We start from the raw sequence: 18,946 nt of genomic DNA, 5'->3' as shown, positions 1-18,946 counted from the left end.
ACGTGACACTCACCACATGTTAACCAGACACTCGTTGCTCAGTGAGACACCCCGTGCTCGTGTTAAGTTGGGGACAGGTGCAGGAAGGCAGAGGGGGGCGCGTTGAGACGGACACGGCCTTTGATGTCTGGTCACATGACATGGGGTTTTATATGCATTCGAGACGGGCGCAGCGTCAGTGCTGCCAACCCAATATTCCACTCAAACGATCATCGACGGGCTTCGACACTCCGCTCTGATCACCCATGTGAACCGTAGGTCATGGCTGTCATATGGCTGCCTATCTAAGCCGTGCAAAGCCGACGATAAGGAGACGCGTTGTGGACACAACAAAAACAAACATTGAAAACTTCTCACCCAGTGTGGGTTTGTAATCCACGTGCTCCTCTTCTTGTCTCTCGGTGTAATCTCAACTATGCATCTCTCCACACTTCCTGCAAACTTGTAACATTTTGTTCCATATTACTGTTAAGAAAATCAAGTAGATTTAGGCAGGACACGCTGCTAGAAGGTGCTCGAGACTAACTACAGAGTGGCAGCCAACGGAGGGAACGCTTCCGAGGGACATCTTCCACAGAGATGGAGCGACAGATGAAAATTGGCTCTTTGCAGGTGGTAGGTGGATTAGCGGCCCAAGTTCAAATCCCACTCACGGCCAACACCAGTGACGATTATCTGAATTCGTCCTGGACCTCCCCTAGGTCGACTAAGCCTCAAATTAGTACCTGTTGTGGTGTGTAAACGTCGCCACAGGGGGAGACAAAGGCGGCCAGGTGGGGTGCTGGCCACCCACCCCCTCGTGTGCCGTGCCTGCCTTCATAGGTGCTCCCTAACAACACTTGCCCCAACAGTCTGTTCAGGCTATACGGGGGATCTTTGTCATATCACATAGCTGTCAGAGATGGCAATGGCTTTGGGGGAGGCCTTCATCCAGCAGTGGATTGCGCATGGCCGATGATGATTATGATGATGTCTCAACGTGGGTGGCATCGCCTTCTGCGGGGATTCATCAGCAGGGCGCGGCCTTTTCAGCAAACGCTGCCGGGGTCGCCGAATGTTATTTGGCAACAGCGGTCTCGAAAACGATGCCTCCTCGTGGTAGCCAGCAGCTGCAGGAATGCAGTCTTTCTTGTTACCATAAACAAAAGCCTTGTGAGGTGAGCGAGGGGAGTACGGCAAGGACGGGCGGGAAATATTCGCTCCATTCGAGCTGGCCCAGTCCGTGGTGCTCCGTACGCGAGCTATCGCCATGACCTCCCGGCGATGACCTCTCGGCAGCGTGCAAGGTGTCCTCTGTTCGCGAGCCGCGGTTGAACGCGCGGCCGCGGGTGAATGGCTTCGTGTGGGAGGATGGCGGTGCCAGCACCGTGAGGGTACGGGGGGGGGGGACACGCAGAACTGGGGCTTATCCCTTCTTGGCAAGATGGCTTCTTTTAACTCATTCATTCACGTGCTTTATTTTTAGCCAGGAATAAGACGGTTGAGTTTTGTGTCTCTCGTGAACGCGTTCATTCTTGTACTTTATTTAAAACGAGGTGCGAGTCAATGGAGAGTCACCGTCGGTCTCTTCCGATCACTCATTGGTTCTTTGATTTTTATTCATAGTCGATGGAGACCTCGGTAAAAGCAAAAACCTAAATGGTAATTATTAATTTCGGTGAATAAACATTTTTCCTCTCTAAATGAACGTGCTAGAATAACAATATCAGTTAAAAACTTAGAAAAAGAATGAAATAAGATTCAATACAAATAAAGAAAATGATTTGGAAAGCGCAAATGCAATAATTCAGCATTATCCCTTAACGGTGCCATCCGCGGTAGCTTTCACCAAGTTGTCGGACTGTTTCCCCCGTGTGGTTTTCGGGTCGCACCGTGTGTTGTGCCGCGGCACGATGTCCGACGTTTCGCTTCCACGTGCTAGGAGAGGGAGTTTCTCGAAGAACCCGAAACCACTTTGGATAGCCGTACGGCGCGATCGCAGATGTCAACTCGGTATCGTTATCATGGGACCTGTTTGCCAGTATCAAGGTATGAAAAATAAGAATAGCTTTTATCCTTTCTGGCTCTTATATGTGTGGCATTGTCTCTGTGCTGTTCGCCTTTTAGCGTTCTCCGGTCTGACACTGGTGAGACTAGGCCATAAAGAAGGCTGTCTCTGGTGTGGGCCAATCAGTTTCAAAGACAATGCGTTTTTTGTTTATCAGACAATGTACGTGTGGTTAACGCAGACTTGATTCCTTGCAAAAGATATCGATTTGGTGAACATCCTAACACCGGTTTTATCACCAGAAAGGGTGAAACCTATTCTTATATTTCAGTAGCGTGAGTTTCCCGATTAGGACTTTGTCATGTAGGTTGTTTAAAGGTGCGCTTGTTCATTATCTACCCTGAAGATTCACCGGTCTTATTTGCATAGGTTTTTTTTATTACCAAGGACATGCCCGAGAGGATGTCCAACACGGAAGTGGAGCGATGACGCCGTCTCACGTGCAGCAGCTAGAGCAGTGTCGTTTACTTGCCCAGGGAAAGCCTCACGGAGTCTCAAGACTCTTTGATTTCAGGATGATGGTCCTGCTAAGTCTCACAGTCGGGGACGATGATTGCAATGTGTTTTCCCAATCAAGTAACTAGCCAAATTCGTACGCCTGACGACCCCTCCCCCCGTCCAACATAGCCGGCTCTTTTTCGATGAACATCCACGGGATCTTGAACGTCCACTGTGAAGCAGACTGCGCACGGTGTTTTATTTTGGTTCGTACACTCGGCGGCATTAACCAGAGGAAGGCCATGGGGCTCAAACGGCGAACCTCTGCCACGCGTGTGGCCATCGCGCTTCCGCCCGATCACTGCGCCCCGGTGGACCATGACAAACGGCAGCGGCTGGAGGATATCGCGGCTGACGACGACGATGACGACGACGACGACGACGGCGGCTGTGAATCTCGCGGATACGTTACGCACCTGGATGACGCGTGCCCGTGCGTGCCCGTGCGTGCGGTGCGCAGGGGTAAAATCAAGCGCGTGGCGTTCCAGTTCACGCCGCACAGCTGGGTGCGGTTCGCGTGGAAGCCGGCGTCCAGCCTGCACCGCTGGCTCGCCGTCATCGTCATCATCTCCGTGGTAAAGCCATCCGCCAATTTCCCTTGTTCTCTCCGTCGTGTAGTTGTTCGCACACTGGATTCGTAATCCAGAGGTTGTCGGTTCAATCCGATTTTACACGGGGCGGCAGTTGAAAGAATGTGCAAGTTTCTTTAATCTCCTCTGCCGTATAGCCTCCTCGGGGTCAGTGGTGTTAGCGAGCGCATATGGAGGCCGATACGCCGGACGCGGTGATAGTGTTGCCAGCACTATGCCTGACAGACTTTTTCTTCCCAATGCTGATGTTTACACACTGTGCCAGGTGCTGATTTACAGCCGCAGTGTCCTAGGAGAGGCCCAGAACCGGTTCAAATATCTCCACTGATGTTAGCTGTGGCCGGGGAATCTAATGTTAGTCGTGGCTGGGAACTCGGGTAGAGGGATTCTTAACGCAGTGCACCAACCACTCGCCATTCATCCCCAACCCGCACCTCCGATTAGCACGGTTGGCTACGTACGGTGCGAAAGAAGTTCAGCATGCACACATACAACGCAGAAGCCATAAGCACATAGTGATTATCAATCCATGGCTGGATGACGGCCTCGACCTAGGGGAGACCCAGGACCGATTCACATTCGCCGATAGATGTTGGCCTCAAGCAGGAATCGAACTCGGGTTGCCCGGTTTGTAGGCCGCACCACCGCTCCCCAGAGGTCGCAAACGGGTTTTGACTCCTTACCCGTACCCGTACCCGGCCGCACCAGGGTCGCAAATGGGTACCCGTACCCTACCCGAAATGAGTGACAAACGGTCACTCACCAGTGACTCACGGCCTACCCGTACCCGTACCCGGCCGCACCAGGGTCGCAAACGGGTACCCGTATCCGTACCCGTACCCGGATGGGTACGGGTAGCCGGGTATCGGGTAGGGTACGGGTATCGGGTAGCCGGTTGCGACTTCTGCCGCTCCCCCGAGTGAAGTAACGCGCGCGTGCGCACGTTGTGTCCGTCGCGCCTGTGCTCCGCAGTTCCTGCTGGCCGAGCTCAACACGTTCTACCTGAAGTTCGTGCTGTGGATGGCTCCGGAGCACTTCCTCATCACGGTGCGCCTCGTCTTCTTCATCCACTGCGGCGCCGTCTCCATGCGCGAGGTCTACGACTTCCTGGACGACCCGTGAGTGGCCCTCCTCGCGCGAGTGCGTGCGTCTTCGCCCGGCGGCTCTGGGATGTTCCCACTCGCTGGATGCTGCCCCCAAGGACGATGCTCTGGCGCGGTTTCGCGAGTGAGACGTCACGCGTCGAGTTGCTGCTAAATTTGGTCGTGAGAATTTGCTCCATCGACCTGCTGAGCTGAAACAAAAGCAACAATAAGAACGGTAACCGGCGGGTTAAACACTTTGACGCGTCGCATTTTGTTTGGTCGTGTCGGGTTGTGGGTAGGGTCTACGCGACATAAATTTGGCCACGTGATTATGTGGCCTGACGCACAAAATTAATTATCGATAATTATTTTGTCTGCGAAAACCCAATACGCACTCAGGGTTGCCACCGTTTTGGTGCACAACACCGATACGTATCATGCATGGGCAGAGGAAGAATATCGCACAGTACTCCGAAGAGTCGAATGCTAAACTATGGGGTTTGTATATTTACTACAGCCTTACATTTTAACTGCGAAGCTACTTTGGACTTCTGTACAAAACACGAACCTGCACTGACGAGTGTGGTACAGTAAGGCCACACAGCTCTCGGGCTTTTCCGTGACTGAGCCTTGGGAGACCTTCACTCCAGCAAAGGACCGCCAAGGCAGTGTTCACACTTCAATGAGTAGACCGCCACCTGGTGGACATTACATTCATCTCATCGATGCTCTGCAATAATTGTTTTGTTTTAATCTATTTGTAGAGTGGGCTTGTGACCAGCTAGTTGCACATTCTGATTAGTTTTTTTTTTTTTGCGTGGGTTGCTTAACCCTTTCCCGTTCCGAGACGTCTGCAAGTTGCGGGGTGGGTGTCTCGTTCACCGCCGAATCTCGGAACGCGAAAGCGGTTCGGCATTAATTTTATTTTAAGAGGCGTAGCGCCCTGGTTTTTAAAGACATTGTACTCACTACAGAGAGCTGTAGCGACACGAACACACTCTATGATAGCTGGCGCCAAACTGTGCCGCACTGCCTCCCACATGGCCTTGTGGGAGCCTCGGTACCAATAAAGTTACGTCATCTAAACGGAATCGTCATTCGCATGGGAAAGGGTTAAATAGTTGAACTGACCGATTGCCCGACTAACACCTCGATCGCCGGCAGGAAGCTGAGCCGTAAGCTGGGGCAGCAGGCGTGGATCACGGCGGCGGTGACGATGACGGAGTTCCTCATCGTCATCAAGTACGACCCCGAGACGGTGTCGCGCCCGTTCCCCTTCCACGTGGCGCAGTGCTGGCTGCTGGGCGTGACCGGCGTCCTTGCGTGGACCGTGTGGAGGTTCTTCATCCGGTGAGCTCGCACTGTTATAACCCCCCCCCTCCACCCGAGCCCATCCTGCTACTACAACTCCCTGGCCCCTGCCCTACCAGCTACGATTACCCCAACCCCTATTACTGCCTTGATCACTACCGCTCCTGCTACCTCCCCCGCCCCCCAGCTACGACCAGCCCTACCCCAACCCCGATCGCTATCCCAAACCCTATTACTACCCCAATCCGTATTACTACCCCTATCACTAGCCCTATCACTACCCCTACTGCTACTCCCTGCACCCCAGCTATGACCAGGCATACCCCAACCGCGATCGCTATCCCAAACCCTATTACTACCCCAATCCGTATTACTACCCCTATCACTACCCCTATTGCTACTCACTGCACCCCAGCCATGACCAGGCATACCCCAACCCCGATCACATCCCCTCCTTAACATCTCCCTCCTGTTCTCTCGACTTTCACCATAACTATACCACCGCTTTTAATAACCCCCACTCTTTATATCAACCACTTTGATCATATTTACCATTTTTAGAATTGTTATAAAGCGCCTTGGATTAAGGCACTATAAAAATCTTGATGTGATGAGGACATTAAATTACATTGCAAGGGATATTGAATTGACGATAGAAATTGGACGTAAAACGTATGCTGAAGGCTTTGTGTGTCTTTAAATGTGACCTCTTCCATCCATCTTAGTCAACTGTGATCTATCAACTGTTAGATGAAGGTCTCCCCAAGGCAACGCGGTCTCGGGTTGCAACGATCTGTCTAGTTCCTGCGCGCGAGCTGATTTCATCGCTCCATCTCCACGGTGGACGCACTCTCGAGAATCTTCCTTTCCTGGGCTTCCACTCCGTCGCTTGTCGAACACTGACCATCGTCCCAGCTCGCGACGTAGCCTGCCCCAGTGCGCTTACTTTTACTAACAGTTCATATGATGTTCGTGTGGTGGTGCTGTATTGCTGACCGAGCGTGTTCGTGTGGTGGTGCTGTTCGTGCTTTTGTGTGTGCAGCGAGATCAGCTTAAAGTGGCGGGCGCGACGAGAGGGGCACGGCGACTCGACGCAACGGGACAGGAGTCGGTCGCACTCGGACACGGACACAAACTCGAAACACGCCCGTCCACGGCTTCGGAAGTTCGGGCTAACCGAGGGCCAATCCAACGGGCACATGTGAACAAGAGTGGCCGCTTGCGCGCGTGTGTGCTTTTTACGCGATCCGGTCGCTCTACTTGTTAGCAAGAAACGATTAAACGCGGCCACACCTGAAACGCGTTGCCTCTCTTTTAACGGCACCGCAATTTGAAAAAATTCGCTTTTGACCGAAGCGGGTAAAGGGAAAGATACATCCCCGCAATTTCTTGCACACGCCACCTCCGCTAGAGGGTGTTTTGGTCTACTCTTCCACGCTGACCCAATCATCTTGGAAGGAGATGGGTGTGCGCGCACATCCCGCCCAGCACACGCGACCTACCGCTACCCGCGTGGCCTGCGTCTCTTGCCTGTATGCGGCGTGGGGTCTTGCGTGCACGTGCGTCTCTCTCGCTGTGTGTCTGCGTGTACGATCATACGCACGTCCATCCGTCTGCGTCATCTCGCTCGAGGGTGTTTGGGTCTCCTATACCATGCTGCCCCCAAGCGTCTTGGAAGAGTTGGGAGTAGCCACACTTTAGCCCACCGCACGCGGCCTGCCCTTAAGACTGTTTTGACCCGAGTGCCTTTTGTGATTTTTTGCGATGCATAAGGAGTTGGCGTGACATGCAGAAGGGAACAAACATGAAATATCACGCTGGAGGCAATTGTTTTTGCGTACAATGTCGAGCAATGATCTGTAGGGAATCACTCGCTGGTGCGTTCCTTCTTAAACTGGTCACCTGCTTCGTATTTAATGCACCTCGTTTCGTATGTTTATGTGATTAGCAATAGCGTTCTAAGATAATTACGCGTGAAATGACGTTACACGTGTACTAGGCGTGCAAAGCTTCACGACGCTCCACCCCCTCTCGGCGAACCGATAAATTGTCGGTGGCTTGGTGATCGCCATGCGACTGGCTGCGTTGCTTGACTGTGCTGGCTGATGGATGGGCTTTTGTTGAATGGAGAAATTGTGGATGGTGTCTGGGGGGGGGAGGGGGGGGGTGATTTCAACTGAGTTTGTACATATTTAATATGCAGTGTATATATACATAACAGGGTTTTCTCAAACTCATCACAGTCCACCACTTGTCTGCCTTACCATGTTCACGAGTCTTGGTGGTTGGCGCAGCGGTAGCAACAAATAACTGGGTTCGATTTCCCAGGTGCTTTTCTGCGTGGAGTTTTTATTTTATCCCCCTCTTATGCATGAGTTTCCTCTTTACTTCTATAAAGTGAAACTTACAATGTAACTGATATTGGCTAAACATCCCAGTGCTGAAAAGGTACTTTCTAATTACTCAATTGGGATCACACAAAGCAACAACATCACCCCCCCCCCCCCCCCGCTGCAAGAAACTTGAGAGCCATGCTGCACGCTGCTCATTCTTGCTAGACAGTGTCCCCATGCGACAGCCGAGTGATAATTTAAATCCAGATGGCCATCTTGATTATGTGTGCGTGCGTGTTGTCTCACGCGAGAAGGTGGTGAAAGTTACCCGGCAAAGGCATGGGCACAATTCGAAGCAGGTTCTGCTTGCACGTTTGATTTCGCCAATAATGCTTCCGAAAAAGAGTTTGTATACAATGCAGTTACAATTTTATTGTTGTTACAGGAACGCATCGTTTAGACGGAGTGCTCTTGCCAATAACGTCTGACACCCCAGTAAACGTTATCTTTTACAATCCTGAATCTGCTGCTGACACACAGAAAGTCGAAACTGGTTCAGAGTTTCCGTGCTGAAACGCATGCTACTGGATAATGAGTGGGCTGGGAAGACCATGGGTTCACAGGGCAATGTATTTAATTTATGCGGAGACACAGAAAGGAGGTCTGCCTCTATATGTTTTTGTTTTTTTACAAATTATCCAGTGTTATGGCACGTGCTTCACAATCATCGGTTGTGCACAGCATGTGACCACTTAGTTTGTATTTGAACAGAGGCGATTGGTTGAACTTGGAAAGATCAACGTTAATTTTATGCCACCAGGTAAGAACTTAAGAGACCAAGATGAAGTCCGTATTGTTTGCAAGGGCGACCTGGGGCATTCGTCTGCCCGTGGGGGACGATGATTATATATAATCCCGATCGAGTCCTTTTGCGGATCGATTTTCGAAATTTGGACCCTGACGGTGGCACACACGGACCGGCCCACTCTCGCGAATCACGTCGTCACGGGGCTCTTCAACCTCCGCTGTGAAGCAGAGGGCGCGTGGTGTCGCCACGGTTATTGCCAACACCGGCGTTGATAACCAGGGCAGCCGCTGGATTCGAACCGCGAGCCTCTGCAGCAAACGGTGCACGCGCTAGGTGTGCGTGCGTGTGCATTGCGGTGCGTCGCTAGCGACTGGCGTTTGAGAACTCCTGCACTTTAAAATGTGTATTTGCTATGCAAAAAATTACTCTGCTCGCTATCGGCAGCATCTTAACATGAACGCTCTCAAGTGTGAACTTTGCCCACAGCAGTTTAAGGTTTTTCTCAAAAATAGCTTTTTCGCAGTTGGTTGATTGCTTGTAAAATTCAGTGTATCTCAACACGAAGTAATATGTATGCACACGTACATTTGTTTCGCTGTGTTGACGTGTTGATGAATTGCCGACGTTTCGTGCTGCTGCTGCGTCGGTTTTCGCGTTGGTGCTGCTGAGCTGTCCGATGTATGTTCGCGTTGAACGCGATTTCCGGCGTTTCACTCGTCACGCGAGGATCGTCTTCGGCAACTGAATTGTCAAAGCCCTAAAATACATCGTAGAGCCACCGAGGAGCAGTTAGTGCTCGCGATCTGAATTTGTGGACCGTGTCCTTTTTAACATGCGCTGTCTACCACAAGACTTGTGGGTAAGGACGTTACTTTTGTGATTTTTTTTTAATGTAGTTTTCACTTTAAAATATGGGAGACCCGCTTACAATGTCCTCACTCGCTCGTGAATTTGAGAGGTATTTTGAAACAAAGCGTTGTGGCTTTCCAATACCGTGTAGTGGGAGTATTGATATTTGCAGCCGAGATTCTTGCCACGGGTTTAAAAAACAAAATCACGGTGTAGCTCCTTTTCGGAGGTTGTCATAAACGGCTCTCCTGACGTGTTTTTGAGGTTGTACCGCAGGTTGTTCGGTACAATGTCCGACGGTTCGCTACACATGCGGGGAAAGTTTTCTCTTAGGAACGAGAAGAAACGCGCAGCATGTGGGGTGAACAGTCGGACATCGCGACGGACAACGCACGGACACAACCCACAAACACAGCGGAGAATTATCCCAGTGTAGATGTCACAAAGAGGCTTCCTTAAGGAATATGCCTCTTGATAAACCTCAAACACCGTGTAGTGTGGGGATTTGTAAATCGATCATCTGGTGTGACCTTCACGAAGGACTGAGCAATAAAATGATGAATATTGTCATATTTGTAATTTACAGCTCTTTATCAGTCCACTTCTGGATGGAAGGCACTCCCACACTGTCGGTTGTGGTTGTCGTTTGATAATCCTTCGACACTCTGGTCAGCATGGATTGGTGATGACCTAACCCAATTTTCGTTACTTGAATTTACTCCGGTGTAAAATATACCCCCGACAGGGCTGGCTGACGGTCACACATTTAAAAACTTCCAGTTTATCTCTTCCAACCTTCAGTGTCTCCGTTATATTGTTTGTAAATGTGCTGCCTGTGTCGTTGTTATCTTGTTATATTTCTCCAATTTTGTTTGGGACAGATGCTAAGGAGGACTATTACCAGTGGAGGTATTCATTGCTAAATATTGCAGGTGTCCCCTGATTGCTGCTGGGAAGAGATTGGTGAGTAGAGGAATTAATTTCAGCCAGAGATGTCTGGGGCTGAGCTCCAGAAAATATATATTTTAAATTAAGCCCTGGGGCAGATGGATTTATATTTATATAAGATTGCGTGGTCAGAAGAGCTGCATATTCCGGTGGGTTTTAATTTTTGTACCGTAGGGTGAGAATTGTCATGCGTGTGCTCATTAAGAAAAAATGACTAGCTGAAGTTAATCGTGGAGGAAATAAGAGTGTATATTTGCTGTTACGGACAAAACTGACCCATTGGTGAAATTTACCAATGATGCTTTAGGCGGCTATGCATTAAACTTTGCAGAGTAACGAAAACTATTTTCCACTGTGATTTTTTGTTGACATTGTTCAGTGTACTGTTCGTGGTTTTATTGAAAGTTAAGTGCAGCAACCAAGAGCAAAGCGAAGCTGCAGTGCATTGAGAATGGTATTAAACACAACAATTGGGGCACATAACATTTCAGCGATTTTTCCACCAGGTTGAAAACATTTAACGTGAATATTTGAGATTAATATCGACTGAAGCTTATTTAGGATCGTTACATTGTACGAAAAGGGTTTTCATCCAAAAAATAAGGGTAATATTTGTAATCGATTTTCGACCAAAAACGACATGGGTTAGTTTGTCGCTTTTTTAAGGTTGCAATCGACATCTAAATTTCTCACCGTGCACCAAGGAGCCATTGCCCCCACTGCACCCCGACTTTGGCTGAGCCTCATGTCTGCAGCAACCTAATGGTTTCAACTCTAATCGTTTTTCTTACATAAATCCAAGCATTATTCACAAAAATGGGATGACTAAATGACCAATTTTTCTTTGAGTAAAAAACCCCCGTGGATTTTTCATTAAAAAACTGATTTCTTTTTAACAAAAAAAAACGGATGTATTATTTTTAACATCAATAACTTGTCCATAAAATATGAAAAAAAAATAATGTGTCCCTCTCCATCTTTACGATCCATATTTCAAGACGTGAAAATAATGGATGTTTTCAACAACGTGAAGGATTATTCGACCAATTTTAAACAAAACTAATATGTGGGTTAACACCCTAGCGGTTATTTTAGGTTACTTTTAATGCAATTGGATAATTTCCGAAAGAAACTGACAAAAATCTACTCACGCACAGCCACACGCAGAGGAGTGAGCTCTTTATTTTTCAACTTGCATGGTGTGCATAAAACATCAACAAAAACAACACCGCACAGTTTTGTGTCGTTCAATAAAGTACAGCACAACTACGTTCATTACAGTTATTACAAAACAAAAAAAAACCCAGAATAAAATAAAACCGTAAAGAACACGGAAAAAGAGAAGACAAGTTTGTTAAAGTCGACAGACTACAGCAGAGTGTGGAATGGTGACGGCGTAATGTGGTAAATTATAAGAAAAATTTTTTTGGGCTGTTGCGCTTTGCATTTCTGAATTGCTAGCGACATCGGAACAAGTAAAGTGCTGATAAGTGTTGGATTGTTTTTTTATAGCGACCAAAACCAAGGGAAAAACAAAGTTAAATAATAACAACAACTACAGTGATTTTTCTCGCACCTCGGATAACATGAAACAAATTCCGCCACGTTAGTCAGGGCGGGAGGAGAAATCAGCCCGTACGATTACAAAACTAGCATTTGCCGTATAAGCGTTTGCATACTACACTACCAAATAATTGTTTTTGTAAATCTATTTAAGTCTGCATTGAACGTCACAATAAAAATCGAAGTTCATTTTTATTGGCAATGTAACTGTGTAACGGATAGCATTCCCACAAGCAGGGAAACGTGCTCTTTGCACGCGACATCGCGCGCTCGTTTTCCTTGTGGCGTGGAGCCGCGGTGAGAAAATTGCGCGGCAAATTCCCGTCTTGGTCAGGGCCGTTCGATGCTCCAGACAGATCTCCCCGTGTCCACGGGGTGGGAGAATCGTCCCGGAATTAAAACTGAGCCAACGCACCGCTCACTCGGTAAGATATTTTCCGATGGCTCGTGTCGCCCGCACGGTGGTCTGCAGAGAACAGCGTGGCAAGCTGGTTCCCAACATACCCCCGGACGTGTTCTATTTTTGAAGGGCAAACAAAACCCTTCATCGTTCGCAAGAACAGCCTCGAGGGACGGCCCTCCTGAAAAAGGATCTTGAGACTCGAAATGTGTTTTTTTTTTAAACATTCTCCAGATTATAAAATCAAAATGTTGCCCTGTATTTTAAAGTAAAATTTGATAGGTGTGTGTGTGTGTGTGAGACCAGATTTGTAAAACTTTATTGACAACGGGCACAGGATTTGGGTGCGTCACACTTTCGGGAGCGTCAATGCCTCATTGATCCCACGAAACCTTGAATTTCCTAGTTCGAACCCAGCTTACATAGTAAATGATGGGATGAAGACTCATGGAGGAATTCCGGTGCAGTTGTATCGGTCAGTAAATGCCACCTCTTTGCATAGTGACACTTCGTGGGAGTGAAAGGCATTCTTTTACCACACCAGACGCCTGCCCGCTCGCCCATCCGCCCACCCACCCACCCCCTCGGCCGCCCGCCCGCTAACAAACTTTGTAACGAGACCAAATTTCTCTGGGCACTCACCTCGCCCGAGAGCAACTGAAGACACCTTCCCTCAACCCCGAACAGAGATGCGGTCCACCTCAATACCAACTGGTGGGAAAGTCAACACTGGTTCTCACCTTACAGAGCGCTGACGTAGAAACGTGAAATTTCCACTGCTCACTCAGGACTCGATTTTTTTTTTTACGCGGATCAGCGGGGTTCAAGCTACCGCGCTACGGCACCACGTCGGGGGCAAATACGGACACGTTACTTAAAGGGCTTCGATTGCCGCGCACCGATCAACACGACCACCTTAAGCGAAACGCAGCGATCAATAATTATCCGTTACTGTAAATGAACAAAAGTCTTTCGAAGCGAGAAAAAAAAACCTTAAAAGTTCAACAACAACAAAAAAAATCGCACCGCATTGCTACGTAGCTGTTCCCTGGATAGTATGCCTAACACGAAAACCCTCCGTCTCAAGTGGCTCCCGTAAATGCGTAACGCAGAATAAGAAGAAGAAAAATCAAACACGCTGACGGCGTCCAACCGGTTCAAGTCCATCCAAAGGCGTGATGGACGGGAAACAAAACGTGAGTAATAAAATAGAATCATTTTTTTTCGTGACTGGAATCGTTTCAATCCACGTGCGCGCGAGTGTAGCACCACGGTGAGCCTCGCTCGGCGCTCGATTCGAATGCCCTGGGAGGACTCCCCCCGACCCAGCGCAGAGGCTGTTTAACCACGGCTACACTTTGCACCATGCGTTTATTTTGAACGCAATTTAAGCTTGATCGTTTTTGTAGATATAAAAAAGAAATTCAGAGCAGCAAACGAGTTGGACGCTCGACAGTGAAAGCCATAACAATGGCAAGCTCCAAAAACTCCACGATTGACGGAGCAAATGGATTCTCGCCAACATTTTTTTGTTTTGCAGTTACAAGTTTAAAAACGAAGGAGAAAAAAACACACAGAAGGAAGGAGGGAAAAAATCAAGTTTCGTTAATATTCAACTTTAGCAGCGAAAAAATGGATTTGCACCACCCAATGAAGAGCGGAGGAGCCGGTACAGATGCACATGCCACCAACAGAGACCCCAACCGCTAACACGACGCCAATAACTTTCACTCCGTGTCACGAAGCCATAACTCCACAGCATCACGGCCCATCCAAATGAGCGGCGTGAATTACTGTAAAGCATTTTTTTGAGCAAATTGAGAATTTAGTTTGTTGTACGTCCAGATCTTTTTTTTACATATATGTGTGTATATAAAATTACAATCCGGAGGATTTGAGTTGATAGGCGTAGGATTTCTTTTTAATCCTCAAAGTGCCACTTTGTTGGTGCCTCCGGTCACAGACGTGGCCCAGAACTGAGATTGGAAAAGGGAGCAGTGGAGGGTTTTCTGAAAGTATCTCAACTGTGCGGTAATCAACTCTCAAGCTCGATTGTAAATATGATTAGGAAAGATCTGAACAACAACAACAAAACTTGCAAGGAACTCTTATTATTATACTTTTATACTTGGCTCCCCGATGCGTTTTATCTTGGGTTGTACCACGCGATAGGAGAACAGAGCTTCCCCTCTTAAACCACACCCAACATTCAGTTGCTGAAGAAGATCCCAGCAAGTGGGGCGAAAACGTCGGACATTGTGCCGAACGACGCGCGGTGCCATCCGGAAAGACGTGAGAGAGGCTGCACGGCGCGACAGCGGAAAACCTACGCAGTCGTGAATAGACTTATTTATTATTTGTTTAGAAGAAAAAAAAATCCCGTTGCACTCACAGGACGGAAGATGATTTGAGAAAACTAAGTCCACACTCGAGATCATCATTCCGTAGGCGTGCAGTCCTCTCCACTTTGCGAGTCCTTACGCACGGCCAGGTAATGCATATTTTCCACGCACAGTTCTAAAATGAACGCTAAGTTTCATGAATATCCCAGATATAATGTCACCCAGGGGTAATTAACATTTGTAGAAAGGTAGGTTAGGTGGTGGTAAAAGTGTGGCCCTGCAATTGCTTGCTAACACCATTGCTGGTGGGTCTCCACTCGAGAGAGATTTAGAGAGCCCCACTAAGAGGGCATTTGGCCTACTCATCCATCATGGCCAGACGTGTTGGAAGAGTCGGGGAGTACCCACACTTTACTCCACCCACATGTGAGTCACCGATCGACTCACTGTGACGTGCCCATTTAAAATAAACTGCCAGGTGTTCGAACCAAACCGGTGACCTCTGGATTGCAAGTCCAGTGTGTTGACCCTTAGACCACGGCACCAGTGTTCTCCAAAATTCATTTAGTCATTCTGCACAATTGTCAAAAACCAATACAACCCTTTATGCGCTTTAAACATTGAGGAAATTAAGGATTGAACTTGCGTGGTGTTTTTTTTTGTTTAAACGAATGAGACATCTTTGGCAAACATTTTTAAAAAGACGCGAAGTTTTTATGTTCCTGGTGAAAACACGCCCGTTAGGATTCGCGTCATTTCCCATCGTCCCGTCGAGACGTGCCCGCAGCCACGGCGCGTCGTGCGTCGCTACCCTCCTCGCCGCACTTTCACCTTTGACCCCCCGCACGCTCCGCTCGCACAACCCGACGTGGTCCTTAACGGCTCTCCCAAAATTAGCATTGGTAAAACAATAATAATAATGATGATGAATGAACACTTTAGCAACAACAGCAAAATAAGTTGAAAAATAAGTGGTGATGATGATAATACACCTCTGTGCACCAAGTGACCGATTTCCCCATACTAGACGTAGTGGTTCTTCTTTTGTCTGTAGAGCTGGCAGAACATCGACATGGAGAAGGCCATGCCCAGGATCTGGATTGGAAGACGAAAAAATCGCGGTTACAACGGAATGCACATCGCATCAAGTGAGCTCTTCGTCGACAAGCAACACCCACGTCCCGTTCGCTGGGCGCCCGCTGGCTACGCACGCGCCCCTAATCCAGCAGCACTACGGAGGCACTGAGGGTTGCTGGATCACATTGATGTTGCAAAACTCCTTTCCCTGTGGGCGTCGAAGAGGTGCCCTACCTTGCCAGGAGTATTCGGTACAGCAAAGTGTGGACTAAAGTCATCTATCCCTTCTGTACGAGGGTTAAGGTGTTGCCTGAAAAGAACTTAATATTTGGAGGACTCCATAGCTCGGGCAATTGCTGGTTAGCGGTGGCACACCGCCCTGGCTGTCCTTGCTGCTTATCTGCGGCTTTCTCAGCGATTGTGAGAAGTAATTTGCATGAATGATGACGACGTTCCAGAAAAATAAACAAAACCTTATCTTTCACTAAACTTAGAGCCTCTGTGTCAATCCACTCGTGGATGAAGGCCTTCCCAAGTCATGTCGATATTGGCGGTTGTTTGAGTGTATTTCTCCACCACTGATCAGTTCACCAACTGGTGTTTACCGGACCTCGAATTAGTCACTCCCAATTGCGAATCGACCAGTTGTCCCAATTCGTCATCGCGGTTCCAGAATCGATGGCATTCTCTCAAATTTTCACCATCTCGTTTGTAATGTTTAAAAATGTGTTTATGGTCTCGTGTGTATTTTTTCGCTCCATTAGCCTACAAGTAAAATGAGAATCAGAATATATATAATATATATTTTATATATAAATCATATTATATATAATAGAAATACGGGAGGAATCAATAGCATATCAGGGCAGAGCGGCAGCACTGTATGATAACAAAGACAAAGATCCCCCGTATAGACTTAATATACTTTTGGGGCAAGTGCTGTTCGCGAGCACCTATGAAGGCCGGAACGGCACATGGACGGGGTGGGTGGTCAGCACCACGCCCGGCCGCCTTTGTCTCCCCAGTGGCGATGTTTATACATCGCACCAAGTACTCAGTTGAGGCTGAGTCGACCTAGGGGAGGCTCAGGACCGGTTCAGATAATCGTCACCGGTGTAGGCCGTGAGCGGGAATCAAACTTGGGTCTCCGGATTCGTAGCGCTGCCGCACTGCTTCCCCACTGTATTATAACACACGCACACACACCCAGACGTACACACACACACACCCAGACGCACACACACACAGACACACACGTGGTAACTAGTGTAGCTAACCACGTGGTCACCACGTGACTAGCTACACCAGTCACGTGGTAACTAGTGGAGCTAGCCTGGTGGTCACCACGTGGCTAGCTGCACCAGTCACGTGGTAACTGGTGTAGCTAACCACGTGGTCACCACGTGACTAGCTACACCAGTCACGTGGTAACTAGTGTAGCTAGCCTGGTGGTCACCACGTGGCTAGCTGCACCAGTCACGTGGTAACTGGTGTAGCTAACCACGTGGTCACCACGTGACTAGCTACACCAGTCACGTGGTAACTAGTGGAGCTAGCCTGGTGGTCACCACGTGGCTAGCTGCACCAGTCACGTGGTAACTGGTGTAGCTAACCACGTGGTCACCACGTGACTAGCTACACCAGTCACGTGGTAACTAGTGGAGCTAGCCTGGTGGTCACCACGTGGCTAGCTGCACCAGTCACGTGGTAACTGGTGTAGCTAACCACGTGGTCACCACGTGACTAGCTACACCAGTCACGTGGTAACTAGTGTAGCTAGCCTGGTGGTCACCACCTGGCTAACTACACCAGTCACGTGGTAACTAGTGTAGCTAGCCTGGTGGTCACCACGTGGCTAGCTACACTAGTCACGTGGTAACTAGTGTAGCTAGCCTGGTGGTCGCCACGTGGCTAGCTGCACCAGTCACGTGGTAACTAGTGTAGCTAGCCTGGTGGTCACCACGTGACTAGCTGCACCAGTCACGTGGTAACTAGTGTAGCTAGCCTGGTGGTCACCACGTGGCTAGCTACACCAGTCACGTGGTAACTAGTGTAGCTAGCCTGGTGGTCGCCACGTGGCTAGCTACACTAGTCACGTGGTAACTAGTGTAGCTAGTCTGGTGGTCACCACCAGGCTAACTACACCAGTCACGTGGTAACTAGTGTAGCTAGCCTGGTGGTCACCACGTGACTAGCTGCACCAGTCACGTGGTAACTGGTGTAGCTAGCCTGGTGGTCACCACGTGACTAGCTGCACCAGTCACGTGGTAACTAGTGTAGCTAGCCTGGTGGTCACCACGTGGCTAGCTACACCAGTCACGTGGTAACTAGTGTAGCTAGCCTGGTGGTCACCACGTGGCGAGGTACACCAGTCACGTGGTAACTAGTGTAGTGACTAGTATAGTAACTCGTGTAGTAACTAGTGTAGTTAGCCTGGTGGTCACCACCACAGGTTGTTATTCTGTTAAGGGGAAAGTTACCCCGTGTGTTGTACTCAGTTGAGCCCATTACACCTGCACGAGTGATTACCTGTATGAGTGAGATGCACAGAATGAAGACACCCAGCACCATCAGGTTCTCCTCAATCCACGCCTCCACCTTGTCGTAGCAGCCCTAGAGGAGGGGACAGGCGGGACACGGGACGGCAATTTTGATCGTCACAACGCGACGGTTCCTTTTGCGAAAGCAGATAAACTGCTGACAACAACTTTTGAACGCGTCCATTATGAACGGGGTCATTGCAAATCTCAGCCGGGCCAGACGATGGCGCACTCTGCACGCGCTATTCGCGGGTTTGTAGAACACACGCGGCTCTGTGTCTTTGCACGGAACGTCATCAATCATTCCCAGCAGCACCTGCGCGAAACGTCAGCCGGAGCTGTTCGGGGCTGAGCTCCTGAAAATATCCTCCCCCCCCCCTCCTCCTCCGCAAGAAAATATACCAAACCTTTCCCATCAACACCATCCCCAACATCATTACCACCACCATCAGCAGCAAGTGCAGCAGCCGCATCTTTAGCAATAACGAGTAGAAGGTGGCATTTTGCCTTTGGTCAAATTACCCAGAATGCGTCAGATCTCGCAAGCTAAGCAGA

General features: G+C 49.0%; 2 protein-coding genes across 7 annotated transcripts in view; one reads left to right on the top strand and one right to left on the bottom strand.

The window, feature by feature from the left end:
• Positions 1-10,653, top strand: part of LOC133351547 (phosphatidylserine synthase 2-like) — a 35,552-nt gene extending 24,899 nt beyond the window's left edge. For both annotated transcript variants that reach the window (XM_061566850.1, XM_061566851.1), the window contains exons 10-13: positions 3,006-3,120; positions 4,108-4,253; positions 5,385-5,570; positions 6,574-10,653. In XM_061566850.1, the coding sequence (XP_061422834.1) occupies positions 3,006-3,120; positions 4,108-4,253; positions 5,385-5,570; positions 6,574-6,736 (610 nt within the window). In that variant the 3' untranslated portion in view covers positions 6,737-10,653. The remainder of the gene's footprint in view (positions 1-3,005; positions 3,121-4,107; positions 4,254-5,384; positions 5,571-6,573) is intronic.
• A 988-nt stretch (positions 10,654-11,641) lies between these two features.
• LOC133351333 (tetraspanin-4-like) overlaps positions 11,642-18,946 on the bottom strand; it is a 179,738-nt gene continuing 172,433 nt past the window's right edge. For all 5 annotated transcript variants that reach the window (XM_061566442.1, XM_061566443.1, XM_061566440.1 and 2 more), the window contains 2 exons: positions 18,381-18,464; positions 11,642-15,869 (listed from right to left, as the gene is read on the bottom strand). In XM_061566442.1, the coding sequence (XP_061422426.1) occupies positions 15,798-15,869; positions 18,381-18,464 (156 nt within the window). In that variant the 3' untranslated portion in view covers positions 11,642-15,797. The remainder of the gene's footprint in view (positions 15,870-18,380; positions 18,465-18,946) is intronic.

This window comes from Lethenteron reissneri, chromosome 37, assembly GCF_015708825.2.
Source record: "Lethenteron reissneri isolate LAM-NWPU_2019-01 chromosome 37, ASM1570882v1, whole genome shotgun sequence".
In the NCBI taxonomy this organism is placed as follows: domain Eukaryota; kingdom Metazoa; phylum Chordata; class Hyperoartia; order Petromyzontiformes; family Petromyzontidae; genus Lethenteron; species Lethenteron reissneri.
This window is presented reverse-complemented; position numbering and strand designations above follow the sequence as displayed.